The sequence below is a fragment of the Eublepharis macularius genome, chromosome 8, assembly GCF_028583425.1.
Source record: "Eublepharis macularius isolate TG4126 chromosome 8, MPM_Emac_v1.0, whole genome shotgun sequence".
NCBI classification, from domain to species: domain Eukaryota; kingdom Metazoa; phylum Chordata; class Lepidosauria; order Squamata; family Eublepharidae; genus Eublepharis; species Eublepharis macularius.
The window spans coordinates 131,468,119-131,486,609 of record NC_072797.1 but is presented as its reverse complement, the minus strand read 5'-3'; the positions used below and the strand labels follow the sequence as shown (position 1 = coordinate 131,486,609).

At 41.3% G+C, this 18,491-nt stretch overlaps 1 protein-coding gene across 1 annotated transcript in view; it reads left to right on the top strand.

Annotated features, from left to right (window-relative positions):
* The window catches only part of HOOK3 (hook microtubule tethering protein 3), an 88,293-nt gene that overhangs the window by 63,011 nt on the left and 6,791 nt on the right, over positions 1-18,491 (top strand). Inside the window, exons 11-20 of the mRNA XM_054986196.1 lie at positions 331-532; positions 2,426-2,536; positions 5,106-5,193; positions 6,689-6,758; positions 7,650-7,790; positions 10,431-10,518; positions 14,023-14,057; positions 14,714-14,796; positions 15,664-15,764; positions 17,701-17,805. Coding sequence (XP_054842171.1) covers positions 331-532; positions 2,426-2,536; positions 5,106-5,193; positions 6,689-6,758; positions 7,650-7,790; positions 10,431-10,518; positions 14,023-14,057; positions 14,714-14,796; positions 15,664-15,764; positions 17,701-17,805 — 1,024 coding nt within the window. The remainder of the gene's footprint in view (positions 1-330; positions 533-2,425; positions 2,537-5,105; positions 5,194-6,688; positions 6,759-7,649; positions 7,791-10,430; positions 10,519-14,022; positions 14,058-14,713; positions 14,797-15,663; positions 15,765-17,700; positions 17,806-18,491) is intronic.

Below are 18,491 nucleotides of genomic sequence, written 5' to 3'. Positions count from 1 at the left end.
TTCTCAGGGGAATTCTGCTAAAGCAGCCCTTCGTCTCAGGGGAAGGTAACGCATTGCATCTGAGTAACCTGAAGAGCATTGATATTTTGGAAGTGTTAAGTAGAAGAAATATTTAGCTGGTTCAAACATTTTCTAGTAGGATAGATGAAAATAAATTGGGGAGCATTTCTAATTAGCTTTGAATTTTAATATAGCCCAGTCTTTTTTACATAATCGGTTTCGTACGTCTTGCAAAGATTTTTTCAGAGAAGCCTTATGAATCATTTTTTTTAAAACCCTCATCTGTGTAAGTGAGCATTTCTGAATCTCTGTAATATCCCTTCCTCCCAGGCATTCCTCTGACAAAGTTGCCAAGTTAGAAAGCCAGGTGGAATCCTATAAAAAGAAGCTGGAAGATTTAGGGGATCTTCGGCGACAGGTGAAACTCCTGGAGGAGAAGAACACAATGTACATGCAAAACACTGTAAGCTTGGAAGAAGAATTGAGGAAAGCCAACGCAGCCCGGAGTCAGCTGGAAACTTATAAGAGACAGGTGAGAAAAATGTGTGTGTAAAATTGCAGCCACTGAAATTTCCTCACTTACATGTAGCTAGCTAATGTGTATTTCCTTCTGTTTCCCAGCCAAACAGTGGCCAGGGAATTCTTCTTGAAAGATCAATGCAATGTAGTTTTGTAGTTTTTAGAAAGATGCACGCACTCCACCTGGGATGACCTGGTTCAACACAACACCCCCCCCCCCCGCACCCAACAATGAAACGTAGTAGTTCCTCAGCCCCAACATACTGCAGATGATTGGTGGTTATGTTGCACTGTGCTGGGAAGAATGACAGGATTGAAATCTTTATATGTTTGCCACATCCTTTGATTTCTTGTGTGGCTTCATCTGTGAAGGTGAGTTTAAAAGTTTGTTAGCTTGGTCTCCCTTAAGAGCCTGAACACACATTTTACTTTGTTAGAGATATGTGTCTTAACAGTCCCTCTGCAGCAGAGAAGATCTGAAAGTATTTTTTCCTTCAAGGTTTTAAAATGCTGCTCATTATTTAACAGTTACATATTTGATTGGAAGCTGTCGTATATTAACGAAATATATGATTTTACATATTCCCATTAACCTGGCAATTCTTATTAATATTTACTTTTTATAATCAGTTGCTTTCCATGTACCTTCCTAGTATTCCAGCAAAGCAGTGCTTTGTGACATAATAATTGGACAATCTTTTTGATCAATGTATTTTTATAAACGTAATAATGAAATGGGAAGGATGGTAAAAAGGGAAGTGACAAAAAACTGATTTCCTCCTCCTCCAAAACAAACCAGAAATTGGGGACTATGTTTCCTCAAAAATTCCTGCTTATGATTTTTATATACATTTTTTCTTTCATTGTCAGCTCAGTCCTCAGACTTTTCCCCATGTTGTGAGAAAACAGCATTTTTCCATTTCTGTTTTTGCTTCTCTAATAGGGCTGTGAGCCCTGACCTGGATAGCCCAGGTGAGCTCATCAGCATCTGATCTTGTCAGATCTCAGAAGCTAAGCAGGGTCGGCCTTGGTTAGTAATTGGATGGGAGACCTCCAGCGAAGACCAGGGTTGCAGAGGCAGGCAATGGCAAACCTCCGCTCTTAGTCTCCTGCCATGAAAACCCAACGGGGGGTTGCCATAAGTCAGCTATGACTTGAAGGCACTCTCCACCACTCCAATAGGGCTGTGAACAATTTTACCATTTTTCAAAAAGTTATTGGCTCAGAAAGGAAAAGGTTCTAATAATAAGGACTGAGAACTGTTAACAGATGAAACTGTTTGTATGCAGCTGTGCTGGGGAATAAGTTGCTTGTGGCTGAACTGTAGTGATGCACATTGCAGTCTCAGACTACATCTTAGAATAACTATAGGAAAACAGATTTTACTTCCATTAACGAGATTGACTTTGCAGTGCTAACACTAAACCCCCCATCCCTTGTTGTTATTGCCAGTAAACCAGCAGATTGAGTGGTATTTGTATCAACTTCATTATTTCATCCATTGAAAATGGAAGGGAAATACATTGAATGTTTATGACCATTGAGTAAAAATAGCTATCGATGCTATTCTCTTATCGAGGGAGAGGTGTGTGTCTGAAACCGTCTGTCGCTTATAAAAATAACCGGTATCCTATCATCATTTAGACAGTACAATGGATGACTGCTGAGTCTCATGGACCGGGACAGCGGCATGTATCCTGCCATTCTGCTCGGCAAAGTTTTACGCCTTCCTCCAGCTTAAGTGCTGGTGGAAGAGCTGCTGGCGGAGTGCTTCTTGGCCTGCAGGGAAGAGTCAGACTTTGCCAAGCGAAGTGGAAGGACGTCTGCCAAACAGCTCCTAGGATGATTTGTGCTTTTTGTTGTTGTTGTAGTATTGGTGACCAGTGATCCCTTCTTGCTCTTACAGGTAGTTGAACTCCAGAATAGATTCTCTGAAGAATCCAAGAAGGCAGACAAATTAGAATTTGAGTTCAAGATGCTGAAAGAAAAAGTAGACAGTCTACAAAAAGAAAAAGATGTACGTATCATAAATGCAGCCTTTTCTTCTGTGATAGAAACAGCCTTCTATCCTAAGGCAACTCCGTTACCATCTCTTTATGAATTCAGATTAAGTGTATCCCTTTATCCTTACCAAAGGATGTCTGTGAAATGCAGTGAGTCTACTTGAGTGAATCTAAGCACTTTCCTTCAGCTCTGCCATCTTTGCCATTCATTTATACTGTTTCCAGTGGCTGTTTCCATGACGCAGTCTCTTTCCCCATGTCTTCTGCTCTTAAATGGTCCCAGTCCTTTTTTTCTGGTCCTCCTTGTCTCCCACTCTGTTTCTTTGTGCCTGTGGTTTTCATCCACCATGATTACACAGATAATTTCCAGATATATTTCTTGTGACTGCCTTTTTAGATTCCCTTTTACTGGCTTATATATTTGATGACATCTTCCGGATGCATTGTTCTCCTCTTTAAGATGCATAAGGCGAAGGCAGAGATCTTCACTTGTTCGCTTTACTCTTGCCCGCTTTCATCAATATCTGTCATGCCTTTGTCCTGTTTGCCAGTAGTCTTCTCTATCCTTTTCTTTCTCCAGTTGAGAATTCTTCTCTGGAAATCACCATTGCCGTATAATGAGGCATGCCCTCAGTCAGTCTTCTGCAATAGATGTTTGCCCAGAGTGAATAAAAGAAATCTTGAACAGTGGCACTGGAGTGGGTCCAGCTGCAGCCCAACATCAGCATGGCCAAAAACGCTTCTTTTCCTTTGTTCCTAACAAAGTGTGGAACAAAAGTCCTTGTATAGCGTTAGATTGCAATAAATGGAGCAGATTTTGTAGGATGCTGCAGTTTGTTCTTTGCACTGGATCACCATCTCATTCCTAATCCATATTCTTTTCAAATATTTGCTGTCATTCTACTCCTGCCTGTATATTTTCTTCCCCCTGTTTTGGCACGAGCTTTTCTTCAGCCAGCTCTCTCTGTTCTCGCTTCTGTCTTTGGTGTATTTTCCCCCCACTGTGCTCTGGATACCTAGTTCCCACTTTGCATATCCTGTTGAGGCATCTCTTCTAGAATAACCCCTCCCCCAGCAAAATCATTCTTTTACCAGTCCTATATTTCCATCTGCCCTGTTCTGATCTACCCTATACTTGCTACTGCCTTACCGTTTTTCTGCATTCACCTTTTGTCTGTTGCTTGGATTGAAAATAAACTATATTTAAACGTACTTCATTGTGTTTTTAAGTGTTTGTTGTTTCACATTGTCACCCCTTCCGCCAACCTACAAGCCTGGCAGAGCCATATGTTGTTCACACATTTGGTATTTGTATGGGCTTCTGAAACTGAAACTTTTATAAGTCAGTGCGGAAAATAAATTGATTTCAAGTTTCTGAAAAAATAACTGCCTGTTTTGCATTTATGTGTTCTTTGCACAGAACTAAGTGTTACAATACTGGGCTTCTGTGGAAAATGGCAGTCCTATGTCTAATCCCCCTCTCCACCCTCAGAAATGTGTAGAGCATCTTGTCCTGTTATTAAATGTGTTTCACTGCCCTGTTCCATATCGTTTCACGTGGTTAGCCATGTTAGTCTGCAGTAGAACAGCAAGATCCGAGTCCAGTAGCCCCTTAAAGACCAACAAGATTTCCAGGGCATGAGCTTCTGAGAGGCAAGCTGACAAAGAGAGCTTGACTTTCGAAAGCTCATACTCTGGAAGTCTTGTTGGTCTGTACACTGCTACTGGCCTCAGATCCTGCTGTTCCGCATTTTTGGCTGGCAGGAACGGGGAAACGTACATTATAGTGATATTAGTTGCTCTGAGCTTATGGAAGACGGGGATGTTAATGTTTTTAAAATAACATAAATGAGGAAAATTTGAAGTTTCTATTATTGAGAATTGGGGAAAGACAACTCAATACACAACTGTTGTTTTGCATTGCAGCCACATTGTGGTGTTTGCAAATGTGGTTCCTCATAGAGTATAATCATATGCTAGAGCATTAGGTTAGAAGCTTTGCAGTGCAATCCTATACAGTTACTCCAAACACATGAGTATCAGTGGGCTTAGACTAAAATAACTCTGCATAAGATTGCACTGCATGAGTAGCACGCAGTGTGCTTAAGCATATTCACACCTTCTTTCCCTCCAACCCATCCCCCAGGCACATATTACAAGGCATCAAGCAGGAGGAAGACTTGAGAAAGCATTAAATGGGGGATGGCAGGCTCTAGATTGTCATTTGTGCAAATGTGGGGGAGTGTATGGAACAGCCCTTCGCATCACATCATGTTGCCTATGTCCCTTTCTGGAGTGGCGAGTACAATTATCCAGTTAATGGGAACAGCCACATTGATATTGTCATTTACATCACGATGTGGATTGGTCTGAAGTGCCAGAAGATTGGGCAGTGGTGGCCTTAACACAAGCACCCATGCACGGACCATTGCGGGAGGTTATTTTGTATGTCATTTGTGTGAAAGGCTGTTTTAGATATGTACACAACTAAAATGCCATACAGTGAAACCCATGTAGCATTAGATCAATGATCTGACTTGCAAAATTAAGTCTAATACTGGCCGCACTTTTTCATTCCTATAGCGGCTAAGGACAGAGAGAGACTCTTTAAAAGAAACAATTGAAGAGATTCGATGTGTACAAGCCCAAGAAGGACAGCTTACCACTTCAGGTAACAAAAAAGATAGATCTGCCAGAACTCTTCCTCCCTTCAATGTGAGAAATTTTAAAGCACTGTGCTATTGTGACTCTCCAGAAGAAGATTTCCTCCAGCCCCGTATCTTTCCCTGTTTTATAATATCTGATACTGATTATTTGAAAGGGATAAATTATTAGTAGTATATTCTGGCAAACCTTTAGAGAAGTCATAATACTGTATACACAGAAATGTGCTAGACCAATTTGTTTCTCTTCTGTTCTGGACATTTCCCAACCTTGTTGGTAAAATGGTACCACTTGGTGGTGAATTAGGGTGAAACCCAAGTTTATTGGAAGGCATTTGGAGATTCTTGACATGTATTGGTAAATGTTGGAATGAGTGGTTTGGATGCTGTGAACCACCAGCAAGAACGCACTGATGGTTTGGATTCTTCTCTCTTCTTCCGTCCCGGGCTGAGGACTTGTGTGTACTGGCTCGGTGGCTGGAGTGGGCAGGGGAAAGGGAATGAGATCACCCTTCTGCCTCTTATGTGATTGGAGCTGTGCTCATGGAAGAGAACAAAGGAGTGATTTTGCCTCCCCTCCCTCCCCATTGCAGCTGCCTGACTCGTGCCGTTGTTAGTACATGCAAGTTCTTCTGCTTCACAGGATCTTGCCCACTCTCCCATTGCCCCACAAGCCATTCCCAATTTCAGGATCAGAAACGGCTCCATGTATGTTGGTTGGGGGTGAGGGAGGAGATCCCATGATTCTTGAGCTCATGATTTGTAGGATGCAACCCTGCGAGTCCATGATGCCTGTTCTGAGCATTTGCCACAGAGTTGTAGTAAACTGTAAAAAGGAAATTTGATCATTTGCTTGTGGGCAGGTAGTTTGTTTTCTGACATTTTTCTCTGGTCTCTGAAGAATTACTAGTAAATGTTCGCAGTTGCCCTCGTTTCTGACACGGATGATATACCCACCCTGTAACTTAACAAATTTCTAAATGGTGAGTTAAATTTACCAGCTGATCATGGCAGACCTGGTAGGTCTTCTGCCAGCTAGCAGTGCCTGTGGAGAGCTACTGTGCCACGCAAAGAGTTTATGAGTGTTGAAGTGTTCTAGTCCAGGAGCTGAAGGCAAATAGAAACCCTGTAAACTGAGCACCATAGGCAAATAAACCATGAATGAAAAACTGTTTGGCTTCATTTAATCAGTGCATATCAGAGCAAAGTTTTAAAAAGAACCCTAGAATTTCTTCATATATATAAGGAAAAGATGTTAAAAATATCTTTATATTCCATGTTACTTAGTCTTTAAAAAAAGCACTATACAGCTAAAATTAAGCAGTTTGATGTATTGTTGATTTTAGTTAGAGAATTACAGAATATTTTAAATCTCTCCTGAAAACAGCGGGACTTAAAATTGCTTTAATTTAGCTTCATCATGACCATGACGTAAGTTATATCCGTACACAGTTTCAATAATTTACATTTTTCCTTTCTTTTTTTTCTGTCTTCCCATCCCAGGATTGTTACCACTGGAAGGTCAGGAGTCTTCAGACAGTTTAGCAGCAGAAATTGTTACCCCTGAAATCAAGTAAGTCATACAGTCCTCTTTTTGTCAAGTTGGGCCCCTGATACCTGGTTTATGCATGGCCCCTGAAGGTTACCTGGAAGCTAGCTAGTGTAAAATGCTACCGCTTGTTTCCCTGTGGGTGTAAGATGTTGTGAGCACAGTGCACAAGAATTGAAGCGACTGTGCTGGTCACCAGCTTGTTTTTGGATTCCAAGGTGAAGATTCTTACCTTTAGAGTCCTTGGGCACACCTTTCTTGGTATTAGTCTGTGCTTCAGCTTCTTGCCAGTCCGTTTTATCTGTTCCTTTAACTAGAGTGATAGACACCTCCTAAAAGTAGCACACTCTGTAGCTGCTCCTTTGTTTGGGGGCACTGCCAGAAGATGTGCAAAAAACTCCTTCTCTGGTGGCATTTAGAAGGGCCTGCAACACTCTTCTATTTAGAAAAGTCCTTCCTGCTTCTTTTATAGTGGGCATCTGTCAAATGATTCCTATTATTACAAACTGATGAGTTTTTACACCCTTTGAATAAATTCCTGTGTGTGTGAGTGTATATTACTTGCTCTGTGTGTTTAAAAGACATTCTCTGAGTATTCACTGGTAAAATGGGGCATAATTTTAAATAAATAAATAAATGTACTTTTCTCTAAGATTAGTTGTTGTTTTTAATATCAGTTTGGTGACTTGGCTTAGTTTTTTTTGTTAAGTAAAGATTTTATTTTTAAAAAGATATGACTATAGAAAGTGCATAGAAACTTGGCTTAGTTGATGATTTCTCCCCTTTCTTTGTTTGCTACTTTAAATTTGGAGAAGCCATTTAAAAGTTCTATTTATAGTTTGGTGAAATGATTTTCCCGCTCCTCTTCGAGACCTATGGTCTGTATTTTTTCAAAGGCTCTCATCTTTTCTCAAGGGAAAAACTCATTCGCCTTCAGCATGAAAACAAAATGTTGAAGCTTGACCAAGAAGGGTCTGACAATGAGAAGATCGCCTTGCTGCAAAGCCTCTTGGATGATGCCAATCTCCGAAAGAATGAATTGGAGACAGAAAACAGGTAGGATGGTGCCACTCTTAGGACCTTGTTCCTGCTAATGTGGGTTAGCCTGTCCCAAAGCATGTGAAACGTCAGGTAGATTTCAGTTTACAAGCAGAAACAAACAGCTTTAATCTCTGATGAGTTCTACCGATTTCTACATTTTTCATTGATGTAGTAAGGCTCCTGCATATACCATGAAGAGGGGTGTCTGCAGCAGCATACCATAGTGTGATGGTGGTGGTGGGGGGGGTTGAATGTGTCGTATGTTGACTGCCATTAAAGCAGTCGACTCTGAAGAAGGCTTGCGTGTTGGCAAGTTCAGCACGTATTTGCAAAGGAGACAGTGATACTTGGGCTGTGTGTGGCACACAACGTAACTTATTTTTTAGCTCTATGTAATGAGACCCTGTGTTTAGGAAAAATACATAAAGATGTAGCCATGCTTGAATTATAGGTTGATTGCCGACAACCTGTAGCCTGTACTGTTTCCTGTCTGTTTCCTCAAGTTAGCGCTAAAACTGTTAAATGTGAAGGTACTTGGGTATAGCTGTGCTTTTAATCTGGAGCTGTATAATCTTCCAGTAGTAAATTTTGTCCCAGATTGCCCAAGTGGTTCCTGAGTGCATACTCCATAGATTAGAATTCCTTTCATATCATAAACCTTTTATTGGCATAAAATACAATAAAACAAGGTAAAACAAACAAAAAACCCCGAAAGGTAGATACCAAGAGGGTAACATAGAATCTCAGCTGGTCAAGAACCATAATAGAATAAAATACACAGTAAAAAGACACACAGCAAGGTCTAAGTATTGTAAACGCCTACTCTTAACTTACATACATGGGAGAGGAACTCAACAACAGATGCAGTGATTTCAGGGGACTTAACAGCCAAAAAAAATTTCGTTATCAATTGTGGATTTTGCAGAAGACAAAAGGGGGCGAATCAGATGGTGACATAAGGAAGAGTAATAGTAACAATGATTGGACCTGACTAACATGAAGGCTCTACGATGAGGCAGGGATACCAGATTAGAAAAGTACTGGGCCATAGAGTCATATGAAGAGGAAAGGCCAAAGAAAGTGGGGAACAAACTCCAGAGCAGCCAGCATTGATTACTTGGACTTCAGTGTCCCAAGTCCTCCTTCGAACTGCCTGAAAAATGTCCATTTCTCCAGAGTTGGGCCAAGAAACCAGGTCAATACCAAGAGATTTGAATTCCTTTGCAGTTTATTCTCGTTTCATCGGGAGAATGGGATTTGTTAGATGAGAGTTCCTCATGGAGTTTGGAAATGGTTGGCAGCATTTTGCAGGTTTCGGGGTTTAGATGGCGAGTCTTGCAGTTAGCTGTTCTCTCATGTTTGTGTTGAAATGCATGAAAAACAAATGCAGCAGCTAACAAACTAACAACACTCATTGCAGTATGAGCTTTTGTGAGACATAGCTCATTTCTTCATATTCAGTGGATACTAGAGTGGCCCAGTGTCAGTCCTTGGCAGGTAGAATCCCCAAGTTCTCCACAGCAAACACGCAGGTGTATTGGCTGAAGTAACTTTATTAGAGATCCATCAAGTACAAGGTGCTCAGACAGCTGAGTTGGCAGAAGTGACGTAAGTGGGGTTGGTGATGTTAGTTATAGGGAAAGTTCCCGCCATCAGGATAAGGACCATTCAAGTTTTGAGCGCGAAAGAGCCAGGGGGTGAAAGGGAGAAAGTAGGTTTACACTACACAGAACAACGAATGAAATCATTTCAGTTCCTAAGAAGGATCCATTTTGAGCTGGCTGCAGCCAGCCTGCTAGGACACTTGCTGGAGTCACCGGGAAAGAGAAAGTAAATACTTGTGGGATAACCTATTGTCTTAACATTAATAAGAAACTTCTCCTGCCCTCAGAGGGCCAGTACGTAACACAGAATACATTCATGGCAGATATGCAGACTGGCATATAGGACACCCAGGTTCAAGTACCTATTACGCTGTGCAAGGTTGCTGTGGGACCTTGGGCCAGTTACTCTCTCTCACTATAACCTACCTCTCAGGGTTATTGTGAGGATAAAATAGAGGAGGGGGGAATGATGTCAGCCACTCGGGATCCCCATTGGAGAGAAGGGTGGGGTATAAATGAAATAGATAATAACATAAAAAACCAAGCATGCTTCGAGAAAGCTGTCTTCATCAGTGGTCAACTAAATAATATTTTCCCTAAAAGATACACCTGATTCCTGTCAAAATACATATGTAAAGTGTACAAACTATTACATGGAATATACCCAGAATTAAAACATCTATAATATGAACCGTATGTATCTTCTTGGAACATGCCCAATAAGTGTGCTTTTAATGAGATAGGCACAGTTTATATTTCTGATGTTTTAATTCTGGATATATTGTATGCTTGGTCTTTTGTCATATAACTGACAACATGAGGGTGTTGTGTTTTTTGTTCCATGTGTATTAAAATAGATTTAAGTATTTAGTTGAGAATTTACTGGATTTATAAGTTAGTGTTTACATAGTATATACCTCAACTTCGTGTTTTCTGGTTTTGGGGGTGGGGGTGGGGATTGCAGAGTTTTCCCCCTCCCTTTTTCCTGGTACCCAGAAAAAACGGGAGTAGTCGCTATTTCTAAAAGCAAAAACGTCTTCCTTATTTCTAGGCTTGTAAATCAGAGACTGCTCGAAGTACAGTCTCAGGTTGAAGAACTGCAAAAATCTTTACAGGAGCAAGGTTCAAAAGCTGAAGATGTAAGTGGAAATACACACAAAACATGCACAACACTTTTGCAGCAGCACAAATTTTTCTAATGCTGTGTATTCCAGTCTTTGCTGTGCTAAATTTTCATGCTAAGCTTTAACCAGCTTTAACCCAAAAAAATGGTGAGGCAGAGACCAAAGCATGGCAGCCGGAAAGAAGCTGGTTGGCTTGCCCCCTACGCTCTCGCCTCTGCTTGTTCTCCGTGGTTGGGCAAGGGAGAGGAACAAGGAGGGGAAGAGACAAGATGAAGGAGAATAATTTACCTCTTCTTGATGCAGCCCAGCCTGGGTCTCATTTCATGCTCAGATTTCTTCTAGGTGAGGCCAGTAGGCAGAACAAACTGGACAGTTCTGAAGAAAGAATCCTTCTGTCTTGATGGATTCCAGTCTCTGTTCTATCAGATCAGGGTGCCCCAGCATTTTTCTGACTCTGGCCTAGAGTAACCCAGACCAACTTTCTCAGAAGGAAGGCAGGTTGAATGAGAAACAGTGAATCATGTGCTTAACTTGTTCTGTAAGCCAGGTAACAACCACAGTCATTCTACAAATCATTTGTTACCAAGCCAAATGTAGCTGGAGATACCTGAATGTAAAAATTACTGCCTTCTGGGTAGCTTACTATCAGCTTAATGCCCATATTGACCCCTTGACACTCAGGACTGATCACAAGTTCTCTCTGTGTCATGCATAACCCTGAGAACTCTTCACCACGTTACCATTTAAGAATGGTACCCACCTAATAGGATTACCCACCTCATAGCATTACAAGCAGTGAGGAATTCCTCACTCCACTCACCAGATAATTGACACCATCAGCTCTAAGAGCCTCAGTCTTCCAGGCTAGGGGAGGAAGATGAGGAGAAGATTGAGTCTAGGCTCTTCCTTCTAAAAAGATGCAGGACTGTCATGTCCATCTTATGAATGTTGGAGGAGGAGTATAACCCCCCCCCTCACCCCGCTTTTAAAACTTGGGGTGAGTCTGCTATGCAGCCAGTTACTGTTCGGTGCCGTATTCTTGAGCTCCTGTTTAATAACAAAAAAACCCTAGTAAGACATTGGTAAACAGCATGATACAGACGGCATTCTGCTGGTCTTGTACCACTGTTAGGTGCTGTTACATAGCAACTTACCTACTGATTTTAATAGCTTTTGCAGTTAGTCTGATCAAAAACCTCCCGGCCCACTTGGAAAAGCTGCCCCAGCACCATCTCGTACAGTAACTGTGGCCATCCTTTTTTGTATGCCTTTGATGAATCTGTGTGCTTTCTGCTTTTATTTCTTTCTGTTTTCTGAAGATGTTGTGTGGCATTTGCTTTGAGTTGGGAACGTTCATTCATATACTTGAAATGCATTTGTGATAGCTTTTCAGAGCTCTCTAGATGATGAGATAGGAGGAAGAAAACGATAGAGAGTACAGAAAGAGAAGAAACTGTGCATGCTCTGCGAATGCTCTGGCTTTAAATGTTTCCTCTTCAGAAGGATGCTAAAATAGTTTCTTCTGTTGGCTGCTGTTTTGCTTCGTACTAAACTGTCATCTCTATTTCTTGGCATGGGTTTCTGCTCAAGGCTATTGTGAGTATGGCTTCCTATTTACTTCACCCTGCTCTTAAGTCACTCCATACCCAAATTGAGGTTCTAATTCTTAAGAAAAGTTTTAAACTGATAAAAAGTTTTGGGTTTTGTTCATGTTATGTTTTAATACACACACGTGCATTCCTCATCTGTGGTTTAAAAGCTGGGGCACACATGTACCAAATTGTTTTTCTCTGTTTTGTCATTGTGGCAATGTTTCAGGCATCTTGTTTGCGTGCTCCCTTTGGTAGGGATGGAAATATCTGCAAAGAAACAAAATTTCAGTTTGTGCAGGTTTCAGTCTCTCTTTATTTTTTTACCTTGTAGCCATCAAGTTATTTTCTTAACAATCTGAGGTCTGAACTCCAGATTTAATTTTTAATTTATTGGAGTGTATTCACAAGTTCTTCCTATTACAAAAATGGTAATTAGCCTTCAAACCCAAGCCTTCTCTTCATTCCTGGGCAGCTTCAGATACTGTAAAAGTTCTTAATGAAGTCACTTCTGTTGGCATTGGCACACAATCCTTGTGTAGATGGCAATGTGTGAAACGGTACTTACGAAGGATTGCTGCAGGTGCACATTGCATGGTCTTTCATGCACAGCACTTTGCGCGTGAACACTGCATAAGGTAATATATGTGTGGTTTTCATGTGTGACTTCATGTAGGAAGTTTTGTAGTGTGTGAAGTGTACCTCAAGGTACATGTGTGCCAAGAATTTGGAAGAGATATTGGAAAATACATGCTTTAGAGTATAAATTAAGAATGCAACTTTCCAGGCTGGGTCAGGTTAGTGCTTTGTTTAGCTCTGTGACCGCCCCCCCCCCCTTTGTTTATATTTTACATGTTTGGGAACCATGTGTGGATAAGGATAAAAATACCTTTAATGGAAAGGTCGTGTATCTGGCTATTATGGCATGTGGTCACTGGTAGACGGTCTCCGTAGAGCCACATTTATATAGTGGCAGCTGTCATAACATCCAGTGGCAATAATTACATGTTTTGAAGGTCTTTTTGTTTGGCTTTCTAGCCACTTCCTGTCAGTTTTGGCAGGTGGCTTAGATTTTTTTTAACTTTGAATAAAAGCTTGGACATAGGGGCGTGAGGAAGGAAGCCAGGAATGTGAGGCTGAACAAGTTCACCAACCCCACTTTTCTCCCATGCTATATTATATTGGGTCATAGATCCAGAGGGGTTAGCCATGTTAGTCTGTAGTGGCAAAATAGAAAAGAGTCCAGTAGCACCTTTGTGTCTAACCAACTTTAGTGTACCATAAGCTTTCGAGAATCACAGTTCTCTTCATCATGCATCTGACGAAGAGAACTGTGATTATTGAAAGCTTATGCTACAGTAAAGTTGGTTAGTCTTAAAGGTGCGACTGGACTCTTTTCTATATTGGGTCAGAGAGGGAGGGATGAGCACTGCCACCTTGTTATCTGTCAGGATAGCCCTACTAAATTAGCATTAGTATTAATTGCCCTAGACTTGTTTCCAGATCCAGATAACAGAAAATTCAGTGGGACTGGTGACAACCTGTTGTTACATCACAGCAGTTTGATTTCATGTTAGTCCAGTGCCAATGCAATCTCTCCGCCAGCCTCCTGTCCAAGGGGTGGTGGTGGTATTGTGACCCCCCCCCTTCCAAGCTTTCCATCAGACTGGTTGCTCTCTCAGCCTCCTACCCCTTGAATGTTAATGGGGCAGGGGATGTTTTGGGGACCACCACCTGAGTTTTATTGTTGTATGAACTGTTTTATGTATGTTTTAATGTGTTTTAACCTGTCTTTTACTCTGCTCTGGGCCCGCTATGGGGAGAGTGGACAAAAAAATCGAATAAATGAAATGAAAAATGAAAATGAAATCTGGCTCACAAAACTTGCTCTAATTTGAGGTCTAACTGTTTTTTCTTTTCTTTTTTAAAGTCTGTCATTCTGAAGAAGAAACTTGATGAACACCTGTAAGTCATTTTAAAAAATGTACTGTTTTTAATACAAACGAATCTGGAAATTCTTGAATATTAACAGTTTCTATACTTTTTAAAAAGTTTATTTAGAAAATAGGGTGAACTCCATGCAAGCCTTAAAAGATTCTACTGAATTCAGCAAAGTTTATTTTGTGGTAGATTTTTGCAACATTTTGGTTCATGAATTCCATCTGCAGGCATCAGAAATAGTATATATTTTTAAATAATTAGATTTTAAGTTGTAGAATGCTAGTGGTTTTTTTTTTCAAAGTAGTAATTGTCTTTTTATCTGAATTAAGTACGTCATGCTGGTTTTGCTCTATCCTATAACAACACTGTTCTATTTTTAAGAGTAATTAATTCTATGTCTTGAATTATCAGTACCACACTAGTGCTGATGGCGCTGATGTGTCCTTAAAATGTAGAATAAGAGGGCAAAAATGAATGTGGCAAAGACCATGCACCTCTGTCCATCTGTAACATGCAAATTGTAGGGCTTGATGCCATGTGGCTGTAATGCAAGTGGGTCTCCACAAGCCTGCAGTTTACATTTTATAGTCAGATGGTCTGTAAAATGCCTGGACTTTGCCCTATCCGTATTTGTCCCTTTTGTAGTCTAAGTCATTTTATTCTTTTTTTTTTTTGCCTAGCGAAAAGCTACATGAAGCTAACAATGAGCTACAGAAAAAACGTGCAATCATTGAAGATCTAGAACCTCGATATAACAATAGTTGTGAGTAGTCCTCTATTTCAGATCATGATTGGGAACTTCTTTTTAATTTGGATACCTTAAAACATATACTTTTTGAGTGTGTCTGTGTTTTTTAAAGTTAAGTATCTGACTGCATGGCCTTTCTATGCATGTGCTCAAAATTAGTGTTTGCAATCACTGTGCTTAATGAGCATGAGGAATCATCGCCAGCCCAACTTTCTGATATAAATGTGGAGCTGGGTTGTTCCTGGTTCTTATATAGTTCCTTTGATTAAAATTCACCAAAATGTTGGTGCTCATATGATATAATCTAGAAGAAGAGAGAGCCCATTTTAGTCTACTAAGGGCTGAATGGGAGGGTATAATCATGGTACAGTCAGGTTTGAACATTAGGTTCTGCGTGCCTGGTAATACCCCCCCCCCCCCCCGGGACCCTAAGTAGCTTTCAACAATAGGGGGAAAGTACAATCAACGCGCTATAGAAAAAAATAAAATTAAAATGAACCAAACAAAAATAACCAACAACATCTTGGGCCATGAGTTCTCTAGCTTTAGCCTTCCAGCCTGTGCTTCTGGCCCTGTCCCATCACTGTTCCAGGAGACAGGATGGGCAAACAAAAGCACAGCTCAGATGTTTTCTACTGACAACACCGTCCCTTCCAGTTTGTGCTGTGAGGCTTGCTGGGGCGGGGGGGAGTGTGCAAACCCAGAAGCCCGCTCTTACAGGTTTGCATTTACTTCGCAAAACATGCTTGCTTGCTCTGAAACTTCTGTGGTAGGGAGTGACGTGGCCTTTGTGTACCGAGCAGGCAGTTCAGTTAGAGCTTAATGCTGTGACTTTCAGGATCCGCATTATTCTGAAGTGCGGAATTTTCTCTTTTTCAAAAGCACTCAAGGTAGAAGAATTACAAGAAGCTTTGCGGAAAAAGGAAGAAGAAATGAAGCAAATGGAAGAGAGATACAAAAAGTACTTGGAAAAAGCCAAAAGTGTAAGTACTTCTTGCTCTGTTTTTATGTCGCTTAGAGAGCTACTACTTGTTCTCTCTCCAAAGCCTTATAAAATGACCTGGTGGTATTAACATCATGTAGAGATTTAAGTTAATAGTGTTGCATTTTTTTCCAGCTGTGCTTCGATTTGTGGCTGTCTGTTGGGCTGTTTAGATGTTACTTCTTTCCATTACCTCTGGTGTCTTGAAGTTGTATGGTTTCTTTACGCTTTCCCCCTTCCTCTTGCCACATATTGAAAAGAACATGCGATCCCACATTTACACGAATCAGGCACGTTCCTTGATTCTCCATATTGCCCCTGATGAGCAACTGGTTTTGCTGTCCAGAGGCATTTTCCAAATAAACACAGAGTCTTCCAGTTCAAGCATTCAAGGTGGAGACACAGGTACATAGGAGGGTGTCAACCTGAGGTTTGCTCCTGACCATACTGTGTTCCTCTGGAGTTAAAGCTCTTTCGTGCCAGATGCTGACCTTCCCCTTCTTTTCTCCAGGGTGTTTGCATCCTCCTTATGAGCTCCCACAAGCAGCTGGCTAGTCTCTGATGGGTACAGAGGTCCTTAGTCTGAACCTGCAAGGCAGTTGTCTTGTGTTCCTTTTCATGAAAAAGCTTTTTAAGTTCTCTTGCACCAAACCTCTTGCTCATTTTCTCTCTCATGTGCATACAACTGTACCAACTAGGAAGATGTGCATAAGGCTTGCCTTTTGCAATTCTCCTAAATCTGTAAGAAAATCTAGCTAGTTGCATCCCAAAACATAGCTACAGATAATGGATCCCTGAGCACGTGCAGAGTTCTTCCTAGCCTCAGCCTCTGTCTTGTATCTCTAACCCGTTTCCTGGTCAAGATATTCTCTATAACTATGTCGTGGGGTGCAACTAGCTTAATTTCCCTGGTCAAGTCAGGTCAAAAACCTATAAAACCTGCTAGTTCAGCTGTTCACCAGGCTGCTGAGGACACCCATTAATTAACTTATTATAAGAGCTAAGGAACCTCAGAGTTATTGCCATTTATCCTGATAATACAACTGAAGGATGACCTAGGTAGATCTCAAAAGCACTCTCGAAATGTTTCAAAAGGACTTAATGATAAAACAGAATGTACATGGAATATATAGTAAAAAAAAACAGAATTTTTTAAAATCGCAAATATTAGTAACAGTACAGTCTACCTACACTAAACGGTGCTTGACCTTTTTGTTCCTCTGAATGACGGTCAAGATGTTTCATGAAAGTGTTGCTGGCTGCCTCTCTTCAGAACAGAAGCCAGGAAGGCATGCCATGTTGGCACAGGCAGAAGCCCACTCATCTCAGAGAAAAAGGCGGCTGTACAAAAGATCCAGTGATATTGAAGCCTTTCTGGTGGGTTGAAGTCTGTGGTTTGGATTGGCTGGCAGGGCAGGCTGCTAACAAACAATAGAGAGGCTGTCTGTCTTATTATGAGTAGTCAAATCAAGGTTTGACCCTTCGTGCAAATAGAAGCAACTTTGAATGAAGAAGCTGTTTTATTCCCTGTTGATATTTTCTAATGCTGGTCTCTTGACTGTGATGAATGGAATTGAATTGAAGCTGTGCCTCCACTTTGGATGGAAGGAGGATGTAGGCCAGTCCACCTCTGGATTGGCCTGGCAGGAAGGAGGAGCACTAGCCCTTGGTTAGCATACCCTTTGAGCTTCTCCTGTCAGGCGATACACAAAGGAATTGATGTGCTGGTAAGGGGAGGGGAGCTTTCAGCCGACCAGGGGTATCACATAAGGGCAGAGGTCTGTCACGAGAACTTTAACAATGTCAAAGCATAAATGTGTTCACTTCCTATTGATTGTTTCTTGTAGTGAAGGCTCCCACGTATTTTTTGTGGCTCTGTGTATCTGCTTGCAGTGTTGTGATCCACATGCTTAGTGTGTGAGTCTTTCCCCTTACAGGTTATCCGTACATTAGACCCCAAGCAGAACCAGGGCTCCGGACCTGAGATTCAGGCTCTGAAGAATCAGCTGCAAGAACGTGATAGGATGTTCCATTCTTTAGAGGTAACTTGACTGGCATTGGTATTTTCCATCCTAAGCTCCTAATCTGAAGCAGTTAGACAGGCAACCAGGAAATTGGTGCTTTAAACTGTCCCTTGAGACAGTTGTAACCCTGGTGAATGTGTGTGTTTTCCAGCTGCATAGGAAGTCCAAACCTGGTCCAAAGGAAGTAATGAATAGTCAAAATATCATTTGGCCGTATTGCTGAGACTTTGAAACATCTACCTTTGCTGGCAGTCTTTTTCTGCATTCAATTCACAGTGTTGGGTTTAACCTTTAACAGCCTGGGATCCCCCATACTTGCCAGGCTATGTTCTCCAATATGAGTCCCCAAGAGTGCTTCTGTCATCACCCCAGGAGCTGCTCTTGGCAGTTCCAACCCCAAGAGTGGTTACGACAGTTTTGTCTTGTGCTTTTAAGAAAATTGTGATAAGTGTAATGATTTTCAAGGCTGAGTTTTCTTACAGAGCCTTTGAAAATTGACCTGAAGTTGTGCTGATTGTTTGAATTTATTGTTGTTGGTTGTAATGTTTATGATATTATCTGTATATTGTATTATGCCATTATCTATATATACAGGGCTTTGGGGGGGGGAAGAGGTGGTGGTGCGCGCACGCTCCCAGAAACTCATGATGACGCCCCACTCCTGGAAGTGATGCAGCTTCCCGGAAGTGACACCACTTCCCGAA